General features: G+C 49.1%; 1 protein-coding gene across 1 annotated transcript in view; it reads left to right on the top strand.

Moving 5' to 3' along the window:
* The window catches only part of HMCN1 (hemicentin 1), a 655,003-nt gene that overhangs the window by 443,654 nt on the left and 190,894 nt on the right, over positions 1 to 20,455 (top strand). Inside the window, 1 exon segment of the mRNA XM_044300627.1 lies at positions 12,328 to 12,524. Within this exon segment, the coding sequence (XP_044156562.1) occupies positions 12,328 to 12,524 (197 nt within the window).

The following is a 20,455-nucleotide window of genomic DNA, read 5'->3' as shown; positions in this document are numbered from 1 at the left end:
TGCTGACGACAAGATCCGAGTGGTTTGCACGCTGTGCCATCAGAGCCTGAAGCGAGGCATTAACGTTCTGAACCTTAGCACAACCTGCATGACCAGGCACCTGCATGCAAAGCATGAACTGCAGTGGAGTAAACACCTTAAAAACAAGGAAGTCGCTCAGGCTCCCCCTGCTACCTTTTCTGCTGCTGCCGCCTCGGCCTCTTCTGCTGCTGCCGCCTCGGCCTCTTCCTCCGCCTCTGGAGGAACATTGGCACCTGCCGCCCAGCAAACAGGGGATGTACCACCAACACCACCACCACCTTCGTCACCAAGCGTCTCAACCATGTCACACGGCAGCGTTCAGCTCTCCATCTCACAAACATTTGAGAGAAAGCGTAAATTCCCACCTAGCCACCCTCGATCCCTGGCCCTGAATGCCAGCATTTCTAAACTACTGGCCTATGAAATGCTGTCATTTAGACTGGTGGACACAGACAGCTTCAAACAGCTCATGTCGCTTGCTGTCCCACAGTATGTTGTTCCTAGCCGCCACTACTTCTCCAAGAGAGCCGTGCCTTCCCTGCACAACCAAGTATCCGATAAAATCAAGTGTGCACTGCGCAACGCCATCTGTAGCAAGGTCCACCTAACTACAGATACGTGGACCAGTAAGCACGGCCAGGGACGCTATATCTCCCTAACTGCACACTGGGTAAATGTAGTGGCAGCTGGGCCCCAGGCGGAGAGCTGTTTGGCGCACGTCCTTCCGCCGCCAAGGATCGCAGGGCAACATTCTTTGCCTCCTGTTGCCACCTCCTCCTTCTCGCCTTCCTCCTCCTCTTCTTCCACCTGCTCATCCAGTCAGCCACACACCTTCACCACCAACTTCAGCACAGCCCGGGGTAAACGTCAGCAGGCCATTCTGAAACTCATATGTTTGGGGGACAGGCCCCACACCGCACAGGAGTTGTGGCGGGGTATAGAACAACAGACCGACGAGTGGTTGCTGCTGGTGAGCCTCAAGCCCGGCCTGGTGGTGTGCGATAATGGGTGAAATCTCGTTGCAGCTCTGGGACTAGCCGGTTTGACGCACATCCCTTGCCTGGCGCATGTGCTGAATTTGGTGGTGCAGAAGTTCATTCACAACTACCCCGACATGTCAGAGCTGCTGCATAAAGTGCGGGCCGTCTGTTCGCGCTTCCGGCGTTCACATCCTGCCGCTGCTCGCCTGTCTGCGCTACAGCGTAACTTCGGCCTTCCCGCTCACCGCCTCATATGCGACGTGCCCACCAGGTGGAACTCCACCTTGCACATGCTGGACAGACTGTGCGAGCAGCAGCAGGCCATAGTGGAGTTTCAGCTGCAGCACACACGGGTCAGTCGCACTGCGGAACAGCACCACTTCACCACCAATGACTGGGCCTCCATGCGAGACCTGTGTGCCCTGTTGCGCTGTTTCGAGTACTCCACCAACATGGCCAGTGGCGATGACGCCGTTATCAGCGTTACAATACCACTTCTATGTCTCCTTGAGAAAACACTTAGGGCGATGATGGAAGAGGAGGTGGCCCAGGACGAGGAGGAGGAGGAGGAGGAAGAGGGGTCATTTTTAGCACTTTCAGGCCAGTCTCTTCGAAGTGACTCAGAGGGAGTTTTTTTGCAACAGCAGAGGCCAGGTACAAATGTGGCCAGCCAGGGCCCACTACTGGAGGACGAGGAGGACGAGGATGAGGAGGAGGTGGAGGAGGATGAGGATGAAGCATGGTCACAGCGGGGTGGCACCCAACGCAGCTCGGGCCCATCACTGGTGCGTGGCTGGGGGGAAAGGCAGGACGATGACGATACGCCTCCCACAGAGGACAGCTTGTCCTTACCCCTGGGCAAACTGGCACACATGAGCGACTACATGCTGCAGTGCCTGCGCAACGACAGCAGAGTTGCCCACATTTTAACGTGTGCGGACTACTGGGTTGCCACCCTGCTGGATCCACGCTACAAAGACAATGTGCCCACCTTACTTCCTGCACTGGAGCGTGATAGGAAGATGCGCGAGTACAAGCGCACGTTGGTAGACGCGCTACTTAGAGCATTCCCAAATGTCACAGGGGAACAAGTGGAAGCCCAAGGCCAAGGCAGAGGAGGAGCAAAAGGTCGCCAAGGCAGCTGTGTCACGGCCAGCTCCTCTGAGGGCAGGGTTAGCATGGCAGAGATGTGGAAAAGTTTTGTCAACACGCCACAGCTAACTGCACCACCACCTGATACGCAACGTGTTAGCAGGAGGCAACATTTCACTAACATGGTGGAACAGTACGTGTGCACACCCCTCCACGTACTGACTGATGGTTCGGCCCCATTCAACTTCTGAGTCTCTAAATTGTCCACGTGGCCAGAGCTAGCCTTTTATGCCTTGGAGGTGCTGGCCTGCCCGGCGGCCAGCGTTTTGTCTGAACGTGTATTCAGCACGGCAGGGGGCGTCATTACAGACAAACGCAGCCGCCTGTCTACAGCCAATGTGGACAAGCTGACGTTCATAAAAATGAACCAGGCATGGATCCCACAGGACCTGTCCGTCCCTTGTCCAGATTAGACATTAACTACCTCCCCTTAACCATATATTATTGTACTCCAGGGCACTTCCTCATTCAATCCTATTTTTATTTTCATTTTACCATTATATTGCTAGGCTACCCAAAGTTGAATGAACCTCTCCTCTGTCTGGGTGCCGGGGCCTAAATATATGCCAATGGACTGTTCCAATGTTGGGTGACGTGAAGCCTGATTCTCTGCTATGATATGAAGACTGATTCTCTGCTGACATGAAGCCAGATTGTCTGTTACGGGACCTCTCTCCTCTGCCTGGGTGCTGGGCCTAAATATCTGACAATGGACTGTTGCAGTGGTGGCTGATGTGAAGCCTGATTTTCTGCTATGACATGCAGACTAATTCTCTGCTGACATGAAGCCAGATCCTCTGTTACGGGACCTCTCTCCTCTGCCTGGGTACTGGGCCTAAATTTATGAAAATGGACTGTTGCATTGGTGGCTGACGTGAAGCCTGATTCTCTGCTATGATATGAAGACTGATTCTCTGCTGACATGAAGCCAGATTCTCTGTTACGGGACCTCTCTCCTCTGCCTGGGTGCTGGGCCTAAATATCTGACAATGGACTGTTGCATTGGTGGCTGACGTGAAGCCTGATTCTCTGCTATGACATGAAGACTGATTCTCTGCTGACATGAAGCCAGATTCTCTGTTACGGGACCTCTCTCCTCTGCCTGGGTGCCGGGGCCTAAATATCTGAGAATGGACTGTTCCAGTGGTGGGTGACGTGAAGCCAGATTCTCTGCTATGGGACCTCTCTCCAATTGATTTTGGTTCATTTTTATTTATTTAATTTTTATTTTAATTCATTTCCCTATCCACATTTGTTTGCAGGGGATTTACCTACATGTTGCTGCCTTTTGCAGCCCTCTTGCCCTTTCCTGGGCTGTTTTACAGCCTTTTTAGTGCCGAAAAGTTCGGGTCCCCATTGACTTCAATGGGGTTCGGGACGAAGTTCGGATCGGGTTCGGATCCCGAACCCGAACATTTTCGGGAAGTTCGGCCGAACTTCTCGAACCCGAACATCCAGGTGTCCGTTCAACTCTAGTTATGGCCAGCAATCAAAACAAAACTTTCCTCCTTCTCTCCATCATTATTCTTGTTAGCCAGGCCACATCTACAAGCAGTGCAGTGTAATTGGTGTCATCATCAGCTACTGTGTTCCCCAGTCAGAGTATCCCTTCTCCTTGTCATCTTCTCCATAGTCAGTCATCTATAGGGGAATATTTTGGGCGGAAACAACAATCAGGGGTGGTGCAAGGATTTTTGTCACCTTAGGCAAAAGCTAGTTTTGACGCCCCTGACTCCGCCCATTGACTACGCCCTTTGAACCGCCCCTTTTTTGTCAGCCACCTATTTAATGATTGTTGCATGCAACATTTTACTTGACCAGCTAATTTTAGATATTCTACAGCAGTCCCGTATCAATTCCCCCTCCCCAATAAGCCTTTCGACCAAATAATAAAAATAGTAAAATAGAACATTTAATTAAAACATTTTAATTGTAAGCATTTTCTCATGCAAAACATAAAATAGCAGCATTGCACGTAAACAGCAGCACATAACTCTCACATCCAGGGCCTCCAGGTGACGTATCCTCCAATGTAGATCTTCTCTATCATCATCTTCTCCATTCGGTCCGAACACTTCTCTCAGCCACCTCGTCTCTGCAGAGTGTGACACACAGACATCTTAGTGTCCTCACTTTTCTATCATCAACCCCCAACCTGGAGTCTACACAGTGTTATCCTGCTGTTCGCTGTGCTCCACAATACCACAAATACTGTCCTGAAGAAGTAATAGTGCCCCCATAGTAATAGTGCTCCTCATAGTCCCACCAATAGTAATTCCCTTCTAGGATGCCCTCATTAGTAATACTGCCGCCTCCACCGCCCCACATTAAGTAATATGCCCCCCCCACACTGCCTCACATTATGTAATTTACCCCCACACTGGCCCACATTATGTGATTTGCCCCCACACTGCCTCACATTATGTAATTTGCCCCCACACTGCCTCACATTATGTAATTTGCCCCCACAATGCCCCACATTATGTGATTTACCCCCTACACTGCCCCACATTAAGTATATTGCCCCTACACCGCCCCACATTAAGTAATTTGCCCCCACGCTGCCTCACATTATGTAATTTGCCCCCCACACTGCCCCATATTATGTAATTTGCCCCCCCACACTGCCTCACATGTAATTTGCCCCACACTGACCCACATTAAGTAATTTGCCCCCCACACTGCCTCACATTATGTAATTTGCCACTCACACTGCCTCACATTAATTTGCACCCACACTGCCCTACATTATGTAATTTGCCCCCACACTAAGTAATTTTTCCCCCACACTGCCCTCCCTTATGAAATTTGCCCCACACAAGTTAATTTTGCCCCCAAGACTGCCCTCCATTATGTAGTCCCCCCCTCGCCGTAACTTGTGTCGCTGATCCTGTACAGTCTATACTTGCCGGCTGCATGCATGAGTTCAGTTCAGCTCAGTGTCTTCGGCGCACAATACCGTCCTGGGGCTCGTGATCCCGCGAGACCCACCTCAGGAGGTCACGGGTCTCGCAGGATTGCGCCGAAGTGACTGAACTCATGGCCACGTAGCCGGCAAGTACAGGATCAGATCAGCGACACAAGTACAAGGGTGCGGTGCCCCCAGCAAAAGTGGCGCTCTATGCGGTGGCCTACTCTACTTAAGGGTGGTGCCGGCCCTGACAACAATGCGTGCCCAATAATCCACTTGTGTGCAAACTGAACTCCCAACTGACCAAGTTGCTGCCAGTGAAGTCACTGTTAGATTTCACAGACTTTATGGAACTGATAGCACTGAGAGCTCAACCTCAACCTCTACCTAATGGTAGATACCTAGTAATTCTTACTTCTCAAAAAAAGCCATCCTGCCTTGTATTCTCACCCCCTTAGAATTATCATTGTATGGTAAGAGGTATGCCAACATCAACACATGAAGCTGCTGTTATGGGCAGGGATAGTACATGTCTTTCACTGCCCACTGGGTCACAGTTTTTTTTGTGGCAGCAGCAAAACTGCACCACTACAAGGTCAGGTCCGGCATAGCTATAGGGGGTGCAGATGTAGCAGTCGCTACCGGGCCCAGGAGCCAAAGACCCTTGTGCTACATAAGAAGACATCAGTATTATGGAAAATGCATGCTGGTCAAGTTACACCTCTCACTCGAGGTGTAATACTGTGGAATACTGTGGCTATGCTGCATTTTGGAGAAATAAAACATGCTCCCTGCATGGAAGACATCATACATTTTGTGGTGCAGTGCTTCTTAAACATGTATTGGGGCTTTTAGAAGGGGTTGACCATTTTCAGGAGAGTGCTTTTCAGCCTTTTTTATGTGGCTAATGCCCTCCTGACCTGCAGTGACAGAATGGTCTGCCTTTGCACTGCTCGATTTGTGATTCATACTTAATTCTTCTGGATCATCTGTATGAGCAGAGTACAGTGGCCAATGTTACATCATGCACCAGAGCAGGCGCATGTATTATTTTGAGCTTAGGTAGTGTCAGCTCATCAGGGATGTGTGTCACATACTCAAGCCCTTTGAAGAGGCCACTAGATTTGTGAGCATGGGCAACAGCAGCATTAATGATGTGTTCCCCTTGATATTTAGATTAGAGCAAATGCTCACACTAATGTAACCAGGAACGGTGAAATAAGGGCAGCTTCCACATCTTGCTTACCACCCTGTAGCTTTTGGGAACCTCCAGGGATGAACATGCAAGGAAGAGGAGGAGGACCTATGACTGGAGGTCGGTGGTGGAGGGTGACATGAAGTTTTCCCAGGCACAGCTAGGGGACAAGGCTAACACTCATAATGGCAGACATGATGATGTAATGATGAAGACAAAGCAAGCTGCATGCTTGGTTACTTATATGCTCACAAGCATTGTATTAGCATCAAATAAAGGATAGCCATGCATTTAGACCCTCACTATCAAAGCAAAATGGGGAAATATTTTCCTGATACTGGAAGGTAACATTGTTGTATTACTGGGATATACTTTTTACCCAGCTTACCAGTGTGTCTGACCAGGAGGCCTCTCTCCACCATCCATGATGTTAGCACAGGTCTGGACCATCTGGTAAAGGAACTGTTCACAGAATGGTGTAGTTTCCAGGTTAGGAAATACATCATCATAATCACAGGTCCTGCACCATCTAGTAAACAAAACTTCACAGAGAATGGTGTAGTTCCCAACTTTTCCAATGTTTGGAAGGTGCATCTACCAGGACCATTAAATACATCATCACAAGTCCTTCATTTTCCTGACAGCACAATGAAGAATTGCAAGAGAATCTCTCCATTGAGACTAAAATGGACTGAGGTAAAAGGATGTGCTCCCCTTTTCTCTCTGTGTGCCTCATTGATTCTCATACCTCAGAAGTTCCACATTACACATAATAACTGAGAAGTGCATCATACCTCACTCAATTATAGTACTACAGACAACTACAACCCTGAGACATTTAAATGGGGACAATGCAGCTGCCAGTGGGGGAGGGATTGTCAGGGGATAATAATGCCGTGTAATTTGTACTTCATGGTGGTATTTATTTGTTGCTGCTGGGAAGATATGCTGTGCTGTAATGTTGTATTTATATGATGAAGTTGGGAAGGTAGTTGGGAATGCACTCTGGTGTCAGATGCTGCTCAGAGGTATTAGGCTACTTTCACACTTGCGTTCAGAGCGGATCCGTCTGAGACGGATCCGCTCATATAATGCAGACGGTGGCTCCGTTCAAAACGGATCCGTCTGCATTATATTGTTAAAAAATTTCTAAGTGTGAAAGTAGCCTCAGACGGATCCGTCCAGACTTTACATTGAAAGTCAATGGGGGACGGATCAGTTTGAAAATTGAGCCATAGTGTGTCATATTCAAACGGATCCGTCCCCATTGACTTACATTTGCAAGCAGCGTTCAGGTGTCCGCCTGCGGAGCGGAGGCTGAACGCCGCCAGACTGATGCATTCTGAGCGGATCTGCGTCCACTCAGAATGCATTAGGGCTGGACGGATGCGTTCGGGGCCGCTTGTGAGCCCCTTCAAACGGAGCTCACAAGCGGACACCCGAATGCTAGTGTGAAAGTAGCCTTAGGCTGCATGGTAGTATCAGATGCTGCTTTGGAGGTATTTTGAGCTTTATCATAGTATAGGCTGCTGTTGGGGAGGGTTACGTATGTTCCTAACCATGTGATTAGGCATTTTTGTGTTCCTTTTTATGTCTTTTCTTGTATCTTACATATGGGCATCACCAAATAAAGAAAAATTCACCTTTGCCGTGTGTGTTGTGCACCATAATTTTTTATACAATTCCATATGTGGGCTGGTGTTTTTCTTTTTTGTGTTGGGGCTGTTTTGTTATCCCAGTCTGGTCCTAATGGCACAATACATGGCACACAGCAGAAAGGGGAGGGGCCAGATATGGGTAGTTGGGGGGACTGTGGATGCCACATGGCAGCTTGCTTTCGGGTCCAATGATTTCTATGTACACCTCTGCTGGCAGGAACTTGTTCTTCTCTTCCCCACATGAAAACAGTGCATTTTCATGCAGCTGCCACTAGGGGAAGTTCAATACAAAGAGATTATTACAGCTCCCAGAGGCCAGATGTATAAATGTATAAATTCCTATGCACTGAGAATCCCCTCGTGGTGGCTGCAGGTGGCTAGCCAGCTCTCTAATGAAGGAAAGCAGGAGTATTTATGGTAGTTCCCTGATATTTTGAGAAATATGGTGTTCAGAATGAGCGCCATATTTTTGAAGCACCTGTTCGGATCGCATAAAGTGGGTGGCCAAAAGCAACTTTTTAAATTACAATTTGCATTTAGTTAACATTTCTTTCACTTGATTGAAAAAATGTAAACGTAAATTTGTCCGAAATCTGTAGCGTTGCACATGTTCTGCATTCCCTGGGAGTGATTAATACATGGATACTGGGAAACTAGAGGCAGAGAGACCATACTTGTTTTACTATGGGGCCCTATAGAAATCTGTGTATGCTCCCAGCAGGTGGTATTGTCACACTGAAGCTGCCAAAATAACCCTCTTCAAGCGTAGAAAACATAGCATTTCTTAAAATGAATCAGGCATGGATACACAAGGGCTTCTATACACCTCTGGCTAATGCCAATGTATACATCTTCTATTGCTGACATTGACTATTTATCACTGGCCAAATCATTCCACTGCCGATGTCTGCCTGTCCATCATGTTCCATTCTGCATTGTTGCTGCCGCTACTCCCCCATAAGATGTGTGGCTGTATTACTCCTATATTACTAATATACAGCCACACATCTTCTGTCCGTAAGGTTCTATAGTGTACTGCTGAGTGATGGCAGCTACTGACACTAATAGTAACCCTACAGTGCCTTGTCCAACAGGTTCTACAGTTGCAAAAAAAGTTAGTGAACCCTTTGGAATGATATGGATTTCTGCACAAATTGGTCATAAAATGTGATCTGATCTTCATCTAAGTCATAACAATAGACAATCACAGTCTGCTTAAACTAATAACGCACAAAGAATTAAATGTTACCATGTTTTTATTGAACACACCATGTAAACATTCACAGTGCAGGTGGAAAAAGTATGTGAACCCTTGGATTTAATAACTGGTTGAACCTCCTTTGGCAGCCATAACTTCAACCAAACGTTTCCTGTAGTTGCAGATCAGACGTGCACAACGGTCAGGAGTAATTCTTGACCATTCTTCTTTACAGAACTGTTTCAGTTCAGTAATATTCTTGGGATGACTGGTGTGAATCGCTTTCTTGAGGTCATGCCACAGCATCTAAATCAGGTTGAGGTCAGGACTCTGACTGGGCCACTCCAGTAGGCGTATTTTCTTCTGTTTAAGCCATTCTGTTGTTGATTTACTTCGATGCTTTGGGTCGTTGTCCTGTTGCAACACCCATCTTCTGTTGCGCTTCAGCTGGTGGACAGATGGCCTTAAGTTCTCCTGCAAAATGTCTTGATAAACTCGGGAATTCATTTTTCCTTCGATAATATCAATCCGTCCAGGCGCTGACGCAGCAAAGCAGCCCCAAAACATGATGTCCCCACCACCATACTTCACAGTTGGGATGAGGTTTTGATGTTGGTGTGCTGTGCCTCTTTTTCTCCACACATAGTGTTGTGTGTTTCTTCCAAACAACTCCACTTTGGTTTCATCTGTCCACAGAATATTTTGCCAGTACTGCTGTGGAACATCCAGGTGCTCTTGTGCAAACTGTAAATGTGCAGCAATGTTTTTTTGGAGAGCAGTGTCTTCCTCTGTGGTATCCTCCCATGAAATCCATTCTTGTTTAGTGGTTTACGTATCGTAGATTTGATAACAGGGATGTTGGCATATGGCAGATACTTTTGTAAGTCTTTAGCTGACACTCTAGGATTCTTCTTCACCTCATTTAGCAGTCTGCGCTGTGCTCTTGCTGTCCTCTTTACAGGAAGAAAATGTGTCTTACCATGGACTGATGAACAGCAAGGCTTTTGGAGATACTTTTATAACCCTTTCCAGCTTTATGCAAGTCAACTATTCTTAATTGTAGGTCTTCTGAGAGCTATTTTGTGCAAGGCATCATTCACATCAGGCAATGCTTCTTGTGAAAAGAATAGGGCAGGGCAGCTGTAATTAACACCTCCAATCTCATCTCATTGATTGGACTCCAGTTGGCTGACACCTCACTCCAATTAGCTCTTGGAGATGTAATTTAGTCTAGGGGTTCACATACTTTTTCCACCTGCACTGTGAATGTTTACATGGTGTGTTCAATAAAAACATGGTAACATTTAATGCTTTGTGTGGTATTAGTTTAAGCAGACTGTGATTGTCTATTGTTGTGACTTAGATGAAGATCAGATCACATTTTATGACCAATTTGTGCAGAAATCCATATCATTCCGAAGGGTTCACATACTTTTAGCCAATACTACTATGTATGTATAAGATCCAGCAGGCACCTTCCCCCTATAAGGGATAATTTTTGGAACATTTTTAAAAGCATCAAAAATTATCAGTGCAGTGTGTTACAGGCTCTCTGTCATCAACAACCATGTGTTTACCCATAGCTATATTTGTCACTGTCACTTTAAGATTATTATTACTGTATTGGTGTTAGAGTTTAAAAGTAGTAGCATACAGTGGAAGGAGACCTCAGACTGTCTTCTACAGCTTGACAGGGCAAGCTGAGCACTTTCATTTAGGTCAACTTTATTTGTACCCAAATTGAATCTTCCTATTGAGTGGCTGAGGTAGAGAAAAACGTCTGCCAGATCTTCTCACAGAACCTGCGGTGACAGAACCATTTAGAACTGCCACAGCTAATTCTACTCAAAAGGGGGGAGAATGGAATGGTGAGTTCCATTTTATCTAACTATAGCTCTGCCATATTTGCTGCCACCTGCTTGTGAACCAGGCACATTACATGTAATAAAACAGTTGCATAACAAGATTAGGAATGCACAGTGTATAGGACCTGGACAGAAATACATAAGGTGGCATTTAGATTAGACCATAAAAGATAGTAGCAGGGTGCAGGAGTGGTTACACCACTCTGGGGTGTTACAAATATTGATGCAAGCTTTATGGCCACAGTCACAGATGGAACATTTCTCACCTAGCTACAAAATGGTTCCACATCTGTGACCCCACTATCACTTGAACAGAAGTCCCAAGTTTGAACGGAGCAGTAATCAAGTGTGTGCACTTCCAGTGGGTGGTGGAGCTAGCCGATTCAAGTAGTCAACTGTAGCGAGAGCCTTGAATAAAGCAGCAGGATGTATACTTGACTATCTCTCCATTCAAACTCTCTCTACAGTCATAGAGTGAGGAGGAACATCTTGGCACTCCCGTTGTAGTGATTGTGGGGGTCTCAGCAGTGGTGCCCCCAGTGAAAAGACGACATTTACCACAAATCTTGTGAATTGCTAATTAACCCTTGAGGCACAGCCCCTTTAAACACAACACAATGCTATTGCAGTGCTTCTTATCTTTTCACTTACAACTCGGTGCTGAAAGAAATACCCAAGAATCTATTGCTGGGCCTTGGCCACCATTTACGCTCATACTAGCTGATATAACAAGTACTGCTACTGAATATACACTATCTTAAGCACTACCAGGATTGTAATATGAGTGATGACAGATATTCTTACAAAAGAGAATATGGAGTTCTGGCAGACTGCAGGCTGTATCCCTTTAAGTAGTATCCTGCACAAACTAGGCTTTTGCTTGTGAAACATAAAACTCAGAATGGTTATGACTATTTACTAGAATAAAGTTAGATTTTTATTACTACAGCTTCCCTTTAACTAGTACACCATATTACTCTAAGGCACCGTATAGCTGGCAGAGATCACGGCTGGCAAATTCAGCAATATGTATTATATGACTAATCCATCTATGGCAGGGATCTCAAACTGCGGCCCTCCAGCTGTTGCAAAACTACAACTCCCACAATGCCCGGACAGCCTACAGGTATCAGCCTACAGCAGGACATTGTGGGAGTTGTAGTTTTGCAACAGCTGGAGGGCTGCAGTTTGAGATGCCTGATCTATGGTATCTACAATTTACAGGTTGTATGCTCTGGATAACTAGCTCCACTTTCCTTGTACCTTATAATTTGAAGATTTTTTGGAATAATAATAATAATAATTATATGTTTGAATTTGTAGATGATTCTTCTTTTTTATCATTAGAACCTCCACATATTAATGGATCCGAAAATACAGAAGAACTGTCCGTGGTCGTTAACCGTCAGTTGGATCTGCATTGCCATACAATGGGCTTCCCTCCCCCAGTGATAACTTGGCTTAAAGATGGACAAATCCTTTCACAGACTGAGACTGTGCACTTTATGAATGCAGGACAGATTCTTCGAATAACCAGTGCCCAGGTATTAGGCATTACAAATATGGGAGCCAGCTGACTTTTATTTTACATTTGCAGATGCAGCTTAGCTGAGTTTGTTACTCAATCCTTTGTGGCTGAATCATGTATGTGTAATATAACTCCTTGGAAAACCCCACGTACACTTGCTTTAGTGGCTGTAAGGGCTCATGCACACGACTGTTCTGTGATCTGTTTTTTACGGATCCGTTGTTCCGTATCTGAGTTTTTTCCCCCTCTGATTTAAGTCCTCTTCCATTCAGTTATTGCACAAAACATATCCATATGGTTTCCATATTTGATCAGTTTTTTGCGGATCGAAAACGGAAACAGTAACTTATTAATCACCAAACACATGAGCAATATGCGCTTGACACAGCATTTCTACAATATGGATCAACAAAATACGTATGAAATACAGATGACATACGGATGTGTTCCGTGTGCGTTCCGTATTTTTTGCGAACCCATTGAAGTGAATGGGGCCTCGGACCATGATTTGCAGACAATAATAGGACATGCACAACTTTTTTGAGGAAAAGGAAATACGGAAATGTAATGCACACGGCGTAACTTCTGTTCTTTTTGCGGACCCATTGAAGTGAATGGTTCTGCGTACGGTCCGCAAAAAAAACGCAATGGAAGCAGAAAGAAAATACGTTTGTGTGCATGAGCCCTAAGGCTTGCACTTTAGCTGTAAGCGTGTCTACACATGGTGCAGATTTGTGTGCCGAAGATCTACATGAAATCCTCACCAAAACCGCACCAAAACCCCTCACATTAATCCGAACTATTGATCATGTTTTGGTGCGTTTTTAATGTGGTTTTTGATGTGGATTTTCCTCAGATCTCACACTTCCATTGAAAAGGGGGAAGTCCGCACAAGAAAACCCCAACAATTGATTTCATAATCCGCACAGCAGATCAATTCCTGCACCTAAGAAAAAAGTTAAAGGGAACCTGTCACTGGGATTTCAGACATCCCAACCTGCAAAAACTTATTTCAGGGAGGTGCACTTCTCATTTCAGGGAGGTTTCCTTTTTTTTTTTTTCACGAACTTTTTATTACATTTTCCAAACATATGTTAATTGTATCTGCACACTTTGCTCTATGGTGTGGAGGACTGGGCTCATTACCCTGCCCCAAATTATCATTTATATATATATATATATATATATATATATATATATATATATATATATGATTAAAGCATCCAGGGGGTGTGAATTTAACACTGGGGTAAATAATATAATTAAAATGGAGGGTTAAATGTGTAAATGTATTTAAAAAAAATGCATCTCTCTCAATAGTTATATAGCTACTGAATGAGACAGAAGGGATGCCTTTAACATATATATCTCCTTGAGAAGCCAATTTGACCCTAAAGGGTTAATTCAACCTGTAATCTAAACTCTGTCCTGTCACTTCTCTTATCTCTCTGCTCTGCTATCTGACTGAGATAAACCTTTCCGGGAGATATTGTCTCACATGGGAGTGTCAGGGAGCCACTATCTAATAGCGGGAGACTCCCTGAACCTCCGGGAGAGTTGAGATCCCTGGGATTTTGGGTATAGAGCTGAGGACATGGGTTGCTAGATGGCCACTAGCACATCTGCAATACCCAGTCCCCATAGCTCTGTGTGCTTTTATTGTGTAAAAAAACCGATTTGAAACATATGCAAATTAACCTGAGATGAGTCCTGTCCCTGACTCCTCTCACATACAGGACTCATCTCAGGTTAATTTGCATATGTATCAAATCGTTTTTTTTTACACACTAAAAGCACAGAGAGCAATGGGGACTGGGTATTACAGATGTGCTAGCGGCCATCTAGGAACCCATGTCCTCAGCTCTATATACAAAATCCAGGTGACAGGTTCCCTTTAAGTGTACATGACGAGGGTATTGGCTATTCCCGTTCGCCAACCATTCACCTTAATAGCCCCCCTTAACCACCCCTTTTCCCACCATTACACTTCCCCACCATAGCTTCCCATGACCAATAAGACACGGACCACCAGCTGGAAATGTAATGGCCACAGCAGCCGTTTATTAAATAACAAATACAACGTAACATACATAATACTGTAAAAACCCCCCTAATGGGGGGAGGTCCTTGAAGCCCCAAAACATCTAGCTGCCGAACCAGGGTGAGCCATTCTTGCCTCCAGCCGTAACGCCCAGCTCAAAGGCACCACCGAATGACCCCCCTCGATTCACCACAACCTCTCGGTCCACCTGGGAGTCCAGCCCCAACCGTGGGGCCCCCCCAATTGTCCTCAGCTTCCACCATGACCAACTCCAAGGACCCCCCCCACCGCCACCAACGCCCGGACTTGACCACCTCAACTCCGGGCGTTCCTCCACAACCTTAAGGCCACTTCAATGCCCTCCTGCAGCGCCAAACTCCACATATCCAGGCCCACAGCATTCAAATGAACACCATCCGACCTCCAAAAAGCCCCCACTCCAGCCTCCAACTCCCCGTGCCTAACTACCACCGCCCCATTCCTAGCCATGAAACGCCCTATCGCCCTATTTACCTTCACCCTCGCCCTATTCACCGCATCCACAGACCTCGCCTCCCTCCACACCTGCCTAGGAACAATGTCTGACCACACCGTCACCATACCCGGAAACAACAACCACAACCGCAGGAAATCCCATTTCACCTCCTTGATCAGCTCCCGGATAGGCCTGGCCGCCAAATCGTTGCCCCCCGCATGGACCACCAACACATCCGGCGCCCTATCCATCCGAACAAACCTGTGAACCTCAGGCAACACCCCTTTCCACACCATACCCCGCCTCCCAATCCACCTTACCACCGCAGACTCTCTAGCAAAGCCAAGCTGTTGACCGTCCGGCCGAACCGCTGCCCGGACACCCCCCCAGAAGACATAAGAATGCCCCAGAATCCACACCAAGGCGGGCGCCGCACCTGCAACGAAAAAACAAAAACAAAAGAACAACACCACAACCAAATACTGACACGCAAAACCCCACCTCTGCCTACAATCGATCCAAACGAACATAGGACTTAAACCTAGCCGACTCCCAACGTCCAATCCGCTTAATCACATCCTCACCTAGGCCCCATCTGGCAGCTTCCGTCGCCGCCCCAATCCTAAAAGAGTGGCTAGAATACCCGTCCCCATCCAACCCAGCCCGGCTTAAACATCTGGAAAAAACAGCCGAGAACTGAAATCGAGACACAAAAGAACCATCCGCATGAACCAACAAGGGGGACCCCATCCCCCCAACCCCCATCCCATATTCCCGCAAGCACTGAACCGGGCACATGTCGCAACCGTCAATCCGGAACAGCACCACTTTTCGCCCCTTCCCCAACCTATCCGTTTTTGACCGCCGGATGACAAATTCCACCCTGTCCGCAAACAACTCCACATCCCCCCGTAACAGACCCCCTGCCCGGCTCACCGAAGGACAGACCAACTCCCCCACACGCATCGCCCCAAAGAATGCCAGCGAGAAAGCTAACCGAAACAACCGCGCTTCCCCCTCCGACCTACAGACACCCCTCAACTGACCCCCCAACTGGAGCAACAACCCAAACGAAACTGGCCTCCTCCCATCCACCCCAGCCCCCATTCTCCGCCACCCCTTCAGCGCCTGCACCACCAGAAAAGCTTTCGTAACATCCACCATCTTACGCGCTTTAAAACCGAACGCCAAACCTGCCATGTAACCATTCACCTTGCTAACCGACCAACCCTGCTCCCTACCATGGCCCAAAAACATCAACAATGCCAGCTCAGGCTCAGCTATTCCCTCCCCCAATACCAAACACCAATCCTCCCAGGCCCTCCAAGCCCTCATATACAGGTCCCACGTACCCGGAGCCAAAGACGCCCGAACCAGCCCCATTAACGTTCCTCCAGCAGCTCCCACATGCAAGCCGGGCACTCCAGACCAACCGCGTCCGCCTCCGGAGCCAACTGCCGAAAACGAGTCCACTGTGAACGAGAAAGGGCGTCAGCGATACAATTGTCCACCCCAGGCACATGCACCGCCACCACCCAGGCATTAAGCGACAAGCACTCCAACACCAACCGCTGCAGCAGCCGCACCACCAACGGCGACGACGCCGACAACCCATTAATCGCCTGGACCACCCCCAGATTATCACAGTGGAAACGCACCTTCCGATCCCGGAAACGTGCCCCCCACAACAAAACCGCCAACACAATGGGAAACAATTCCAACAGAGCCAAATTCCGCACCCAACCCCGTTCAACCCAAGCCGCCGGCCAAACCCCAGCACACCACTGACCGCCACAAAAAGCCCCAAAACCCGAACCCCCTGCCGCATCGGTGAATAACTCAAAATCAAAAGCCTCGACCACTCCCCCCATAAACAGCGAGCGACCGTTGTACTGGTCCAGAAAGGAATTCCAAACCCGTAAGTCCGCCCGCTGCTCCCTCCCCAACCGGATGAAATGATGCGGAACTACCACCCCCGCAGTCGCCTGCGCCAACCGCCTACAGAACACTCGACCCATGGGCATTATCCGACAAGCGAAATTAAGCTTCCCTAACAATGATTGAACCTCCCTCAACTGCAACTTCTTCACCCGAATCGCCCTCGCCACCAACCGTCTCAGATCCTCCAGCTTATCCTCCGGCAACCGACACTCCATCCTCACCGAATCAATCACTATGCCCAGAAAACTCAATTCCGACACCGGCCCCACCGTCTTCCCTTCCGCCAACGGAACCCCAAACTTCTCAAAAACAGAGCCCAACGTTTCCAACAACAAAGCGCACACCCGCGAACCTGGAGGGCCAATACACAAAAAATCGTCCAAGTAATGGATCAGCGAATCACAACCCGACGAGTCCACAACCGCCCACTCCAGAAACGAGCTGAACGTTTCGAAGTAGGCGCACGACAGCGAACACCCCATGGGTAAGCAACGATCCACAAAGAACCCCCCATTCCAAAAACACCCCAACAAGTGCTGACACTCCGGATGAACCGGTAACAACCGAAACGCCGCCTCAATGTCCGTTTTCGCCATCAATGCCCCTGCCCCGAAATGCCTCACCCAACCCACTGCTGCATCAAACGACGTATATACAACGGAGCAAACCGCCGGGTCAATCCCATCGTTGACCGAGGAGCCCCTCGGAAACTACAGATGATGAATAAGCCGAAACTTATTCGCCTCCTTCTTAGGAACGACCCCCAACGGCGAGACCCTCAAATCGTTAACAGGCGGTGCCAAAAACGGACCCGCCATACGCTCCTTCCTCAACTTCTCCCCCACCACCTCCTGATGCTCCCTCGCCGACCGCAAATTTTTCTTAAGCAACACTGCCTCACCAGGCACAAACGGAATTCTAAAACCCTCCGCAAAACCCAAACCCAACAAACTAGCGGCATCTGCCAGCCGCACCGGCGTCACCCCCTTTACCAGCACCGTCTCCCCCTCTACCACCGGCTCCACCCTGCCTGCCCCCTTTAAAACACCGCGCCGCCCCATGAGCACCTCCGCAACCGGAACATTCATGCTTAAACTTACATTTCGCGCCGAACCGACAGGATCCCTCGTTGAAAGCAAAACACAGTCCCCTGGCAGAGGCAACCGCCGTACCGCCCGACCCCCCCACTACCTCCGTCCCCCCGAAAGGGCTGCATCGTACGCACCGGGGCCGTAACCTTCAACCACAAGGCGATGTCCTTGTGGTCCCACCGCATCTCCGGGCGCACCGCTTTCCGCTGCCGGAATTGCTCGTCATAGCGCAACCACGCAACCCCCCCCGTACACCCGATACACCTCACCGATTGCATCTAAATAACAAAATAGCCCAGAACACGCCTCTGGTGCCTTCTCCCCAATCACACTTGCCAATATCGCGAACGCCTGCAACCAATTTGCGAACGTACGCGGTATCAGCCGATAACGGCGCTTCTCCTCCTCCTCCCTTTTACCGTCCTCTTTCCGCAAACTATCCAAATTAAAGCGCTCCAGAGGGAGCAGGGAAAAAATCTCCACATACTCCCCCTTCCAAATCCTCTCCCGCACCTCAGACTTCAAATGCGCCCCCAACGGTCCCTCGAAACACACATAAACCTCTCCTTTCGCTTTATCATCCACCCGAACAGCCTCCTCCTACCCATCCGTCCCCGCCTGAGTCTGCACCGACACCCCCACGCCCGGCAACCCCCGCTGTTGCTGCTCCCCCGACGAACACGCACCGCCAGCCACACCGTGCACACCCCACGCCTGCAACGGAGTCCCCCCGCCCAAACCCCAACTGGCCACCAAACCCGCCAAACCCCCCAACAACTGACCCAGACCCCTATTCAAATCTAACTGGGAGCCACCCCCCACCCCGGCCCCCACGCCCTGCACTACCTGCGCAAGCGGTCCCCACGAAATCTCACCTGGCTGCCTGGGCACTGTGTTCCCATCAGCCGCAAGTCCAGACTCCCGACGTTCACATCTCTGCGACGAGCCGTCTCCATCACGCTGTCCCCTGACCCCGCTAGGACCAGGGACGTCCTCTCCCGGATAAGCCAAGACGCCGCGCCGCTCCTCTTCACCCTGCCTCCCGGCAGGGCAGGCACGCCTGCAGCAGCAGGACCCCTCAGAACAGCTCCCGGGATCGACTGCCATCAGTCCCCTGGCCCCACACAGACCAGGGACGCAGGGGTTAACTGGTAATAACGCCGCGCTCCTGGGGGCGGAGCCTCCGTCATTGCCGCCATCCTGAGGCCTGGTGCCGCCGTCCGACCTCCCTGCAGCAGCCCCGCACGGAACCGAGGGCCTCCCTCGCCGAGGGGCCGCCTCCGTGCCAGGAGTTACGGAGGCGCCCGCAGTGCCAGGTCCCGCTCCCCCGCCGACATCCATCGCCGGTGAAGAAGGCCGTGATCGGCCACTCCCAAGGCTCCGCCTACTTTGAGGATTCCTCCCACGTCGGGGCCTAGAGGAAGCTGGAGCAATTGGCACCCGACGTGGAGGGTCCCGCGAGGGGCTCCTAATGCGGCGCTGAGCCCGAGGGGGGGAAGCCGATGGCGACAGGCGCGCCGGCGGCCTGGCCCGCCGCGGCCGTAACGCCGGATGGGGAGGCATAACGGGCGCCTCCACCGACCCCCTCAGCATCGTCCGGACCTGCTCTTGCGCCCAAGCCGGGCCTCTCACCTCCACCGCCGCCCGAAACTCCACAAGCATGGCCTCCAGCTGCTCCATCCAGAGGTACGCGCTGCTTCCAGCTTATTCTCCTAACCAAAATGGCGCTCTCCCTACCTCCTCTCACCCTATTTAACCCCTCTAACTCCACCCCCCAGCTCAAACTAACCTATCCTGTCCTCCTACCCTAATTGCATCCTCCCACTACCCTAAACACCCCCCCCCCCCCTACACCTCTGGCTCACTAAACCCAAACCCTCGTCATGGAGGCCTCCCCTAAAGCGGGCTCCGCCCCCCCTCAGTCCGGCCATTGCTTGAGATTTGTTAATCTCACTTTGCTGATGCTGTATTACGCTGCAGTGTTTCCTCATGGAAATCCGCACAGAAAAACTGCTCATATTCTGTATCATGTGTAAGTACCCTAAGTGTACGTCCACACAGTCAGGTTTGGACTCTAAATCCAGGAGTGAATTAAACAAAGAGAACGAGAAGTCATATGTCCTTTATATGTTCTTTCCTTTTATGAACCATTCCTGGTGTTGACGTCCAAAACCACATGCAGAAACTTGACCGTGTCACTTTACCCTGATTGTCACACTGCACCTGGACTTGCAGCTTGAAATAATGGGCAGTCCATAGCGCTGTACATATGATAAGGGGTATACATTCATAATATAGACACTAAGCATAAACAAGACGAGTTACAAACTGGTACAGAAGGAGAGAGGGCCCTGCCCGTGAGGGCTTACAATCTACATGGTATGGGAGAAGGACACAGT

This window comes from Bufo gargarizans, chromosome 7 (genome assembly GCF_014858855.1).
Source record: "Bufo gargarizans isolate SCDJY-AF-19 chromosome 7, ASM1485885v1, whole genome shotgun sequence".
Taxonomy (NCBI): domain Eukaryota; kingdom Metazoa; phylum Chordata; class Amphibia; order Anura; family Bufonidae; genus Bufo; species Bufo gargarizans.
The sequence above is the reverse complement of the archived record's forward strand: the minus strand, read 5'-3'. Positions and strand labels throughout refer to the sequence as shown.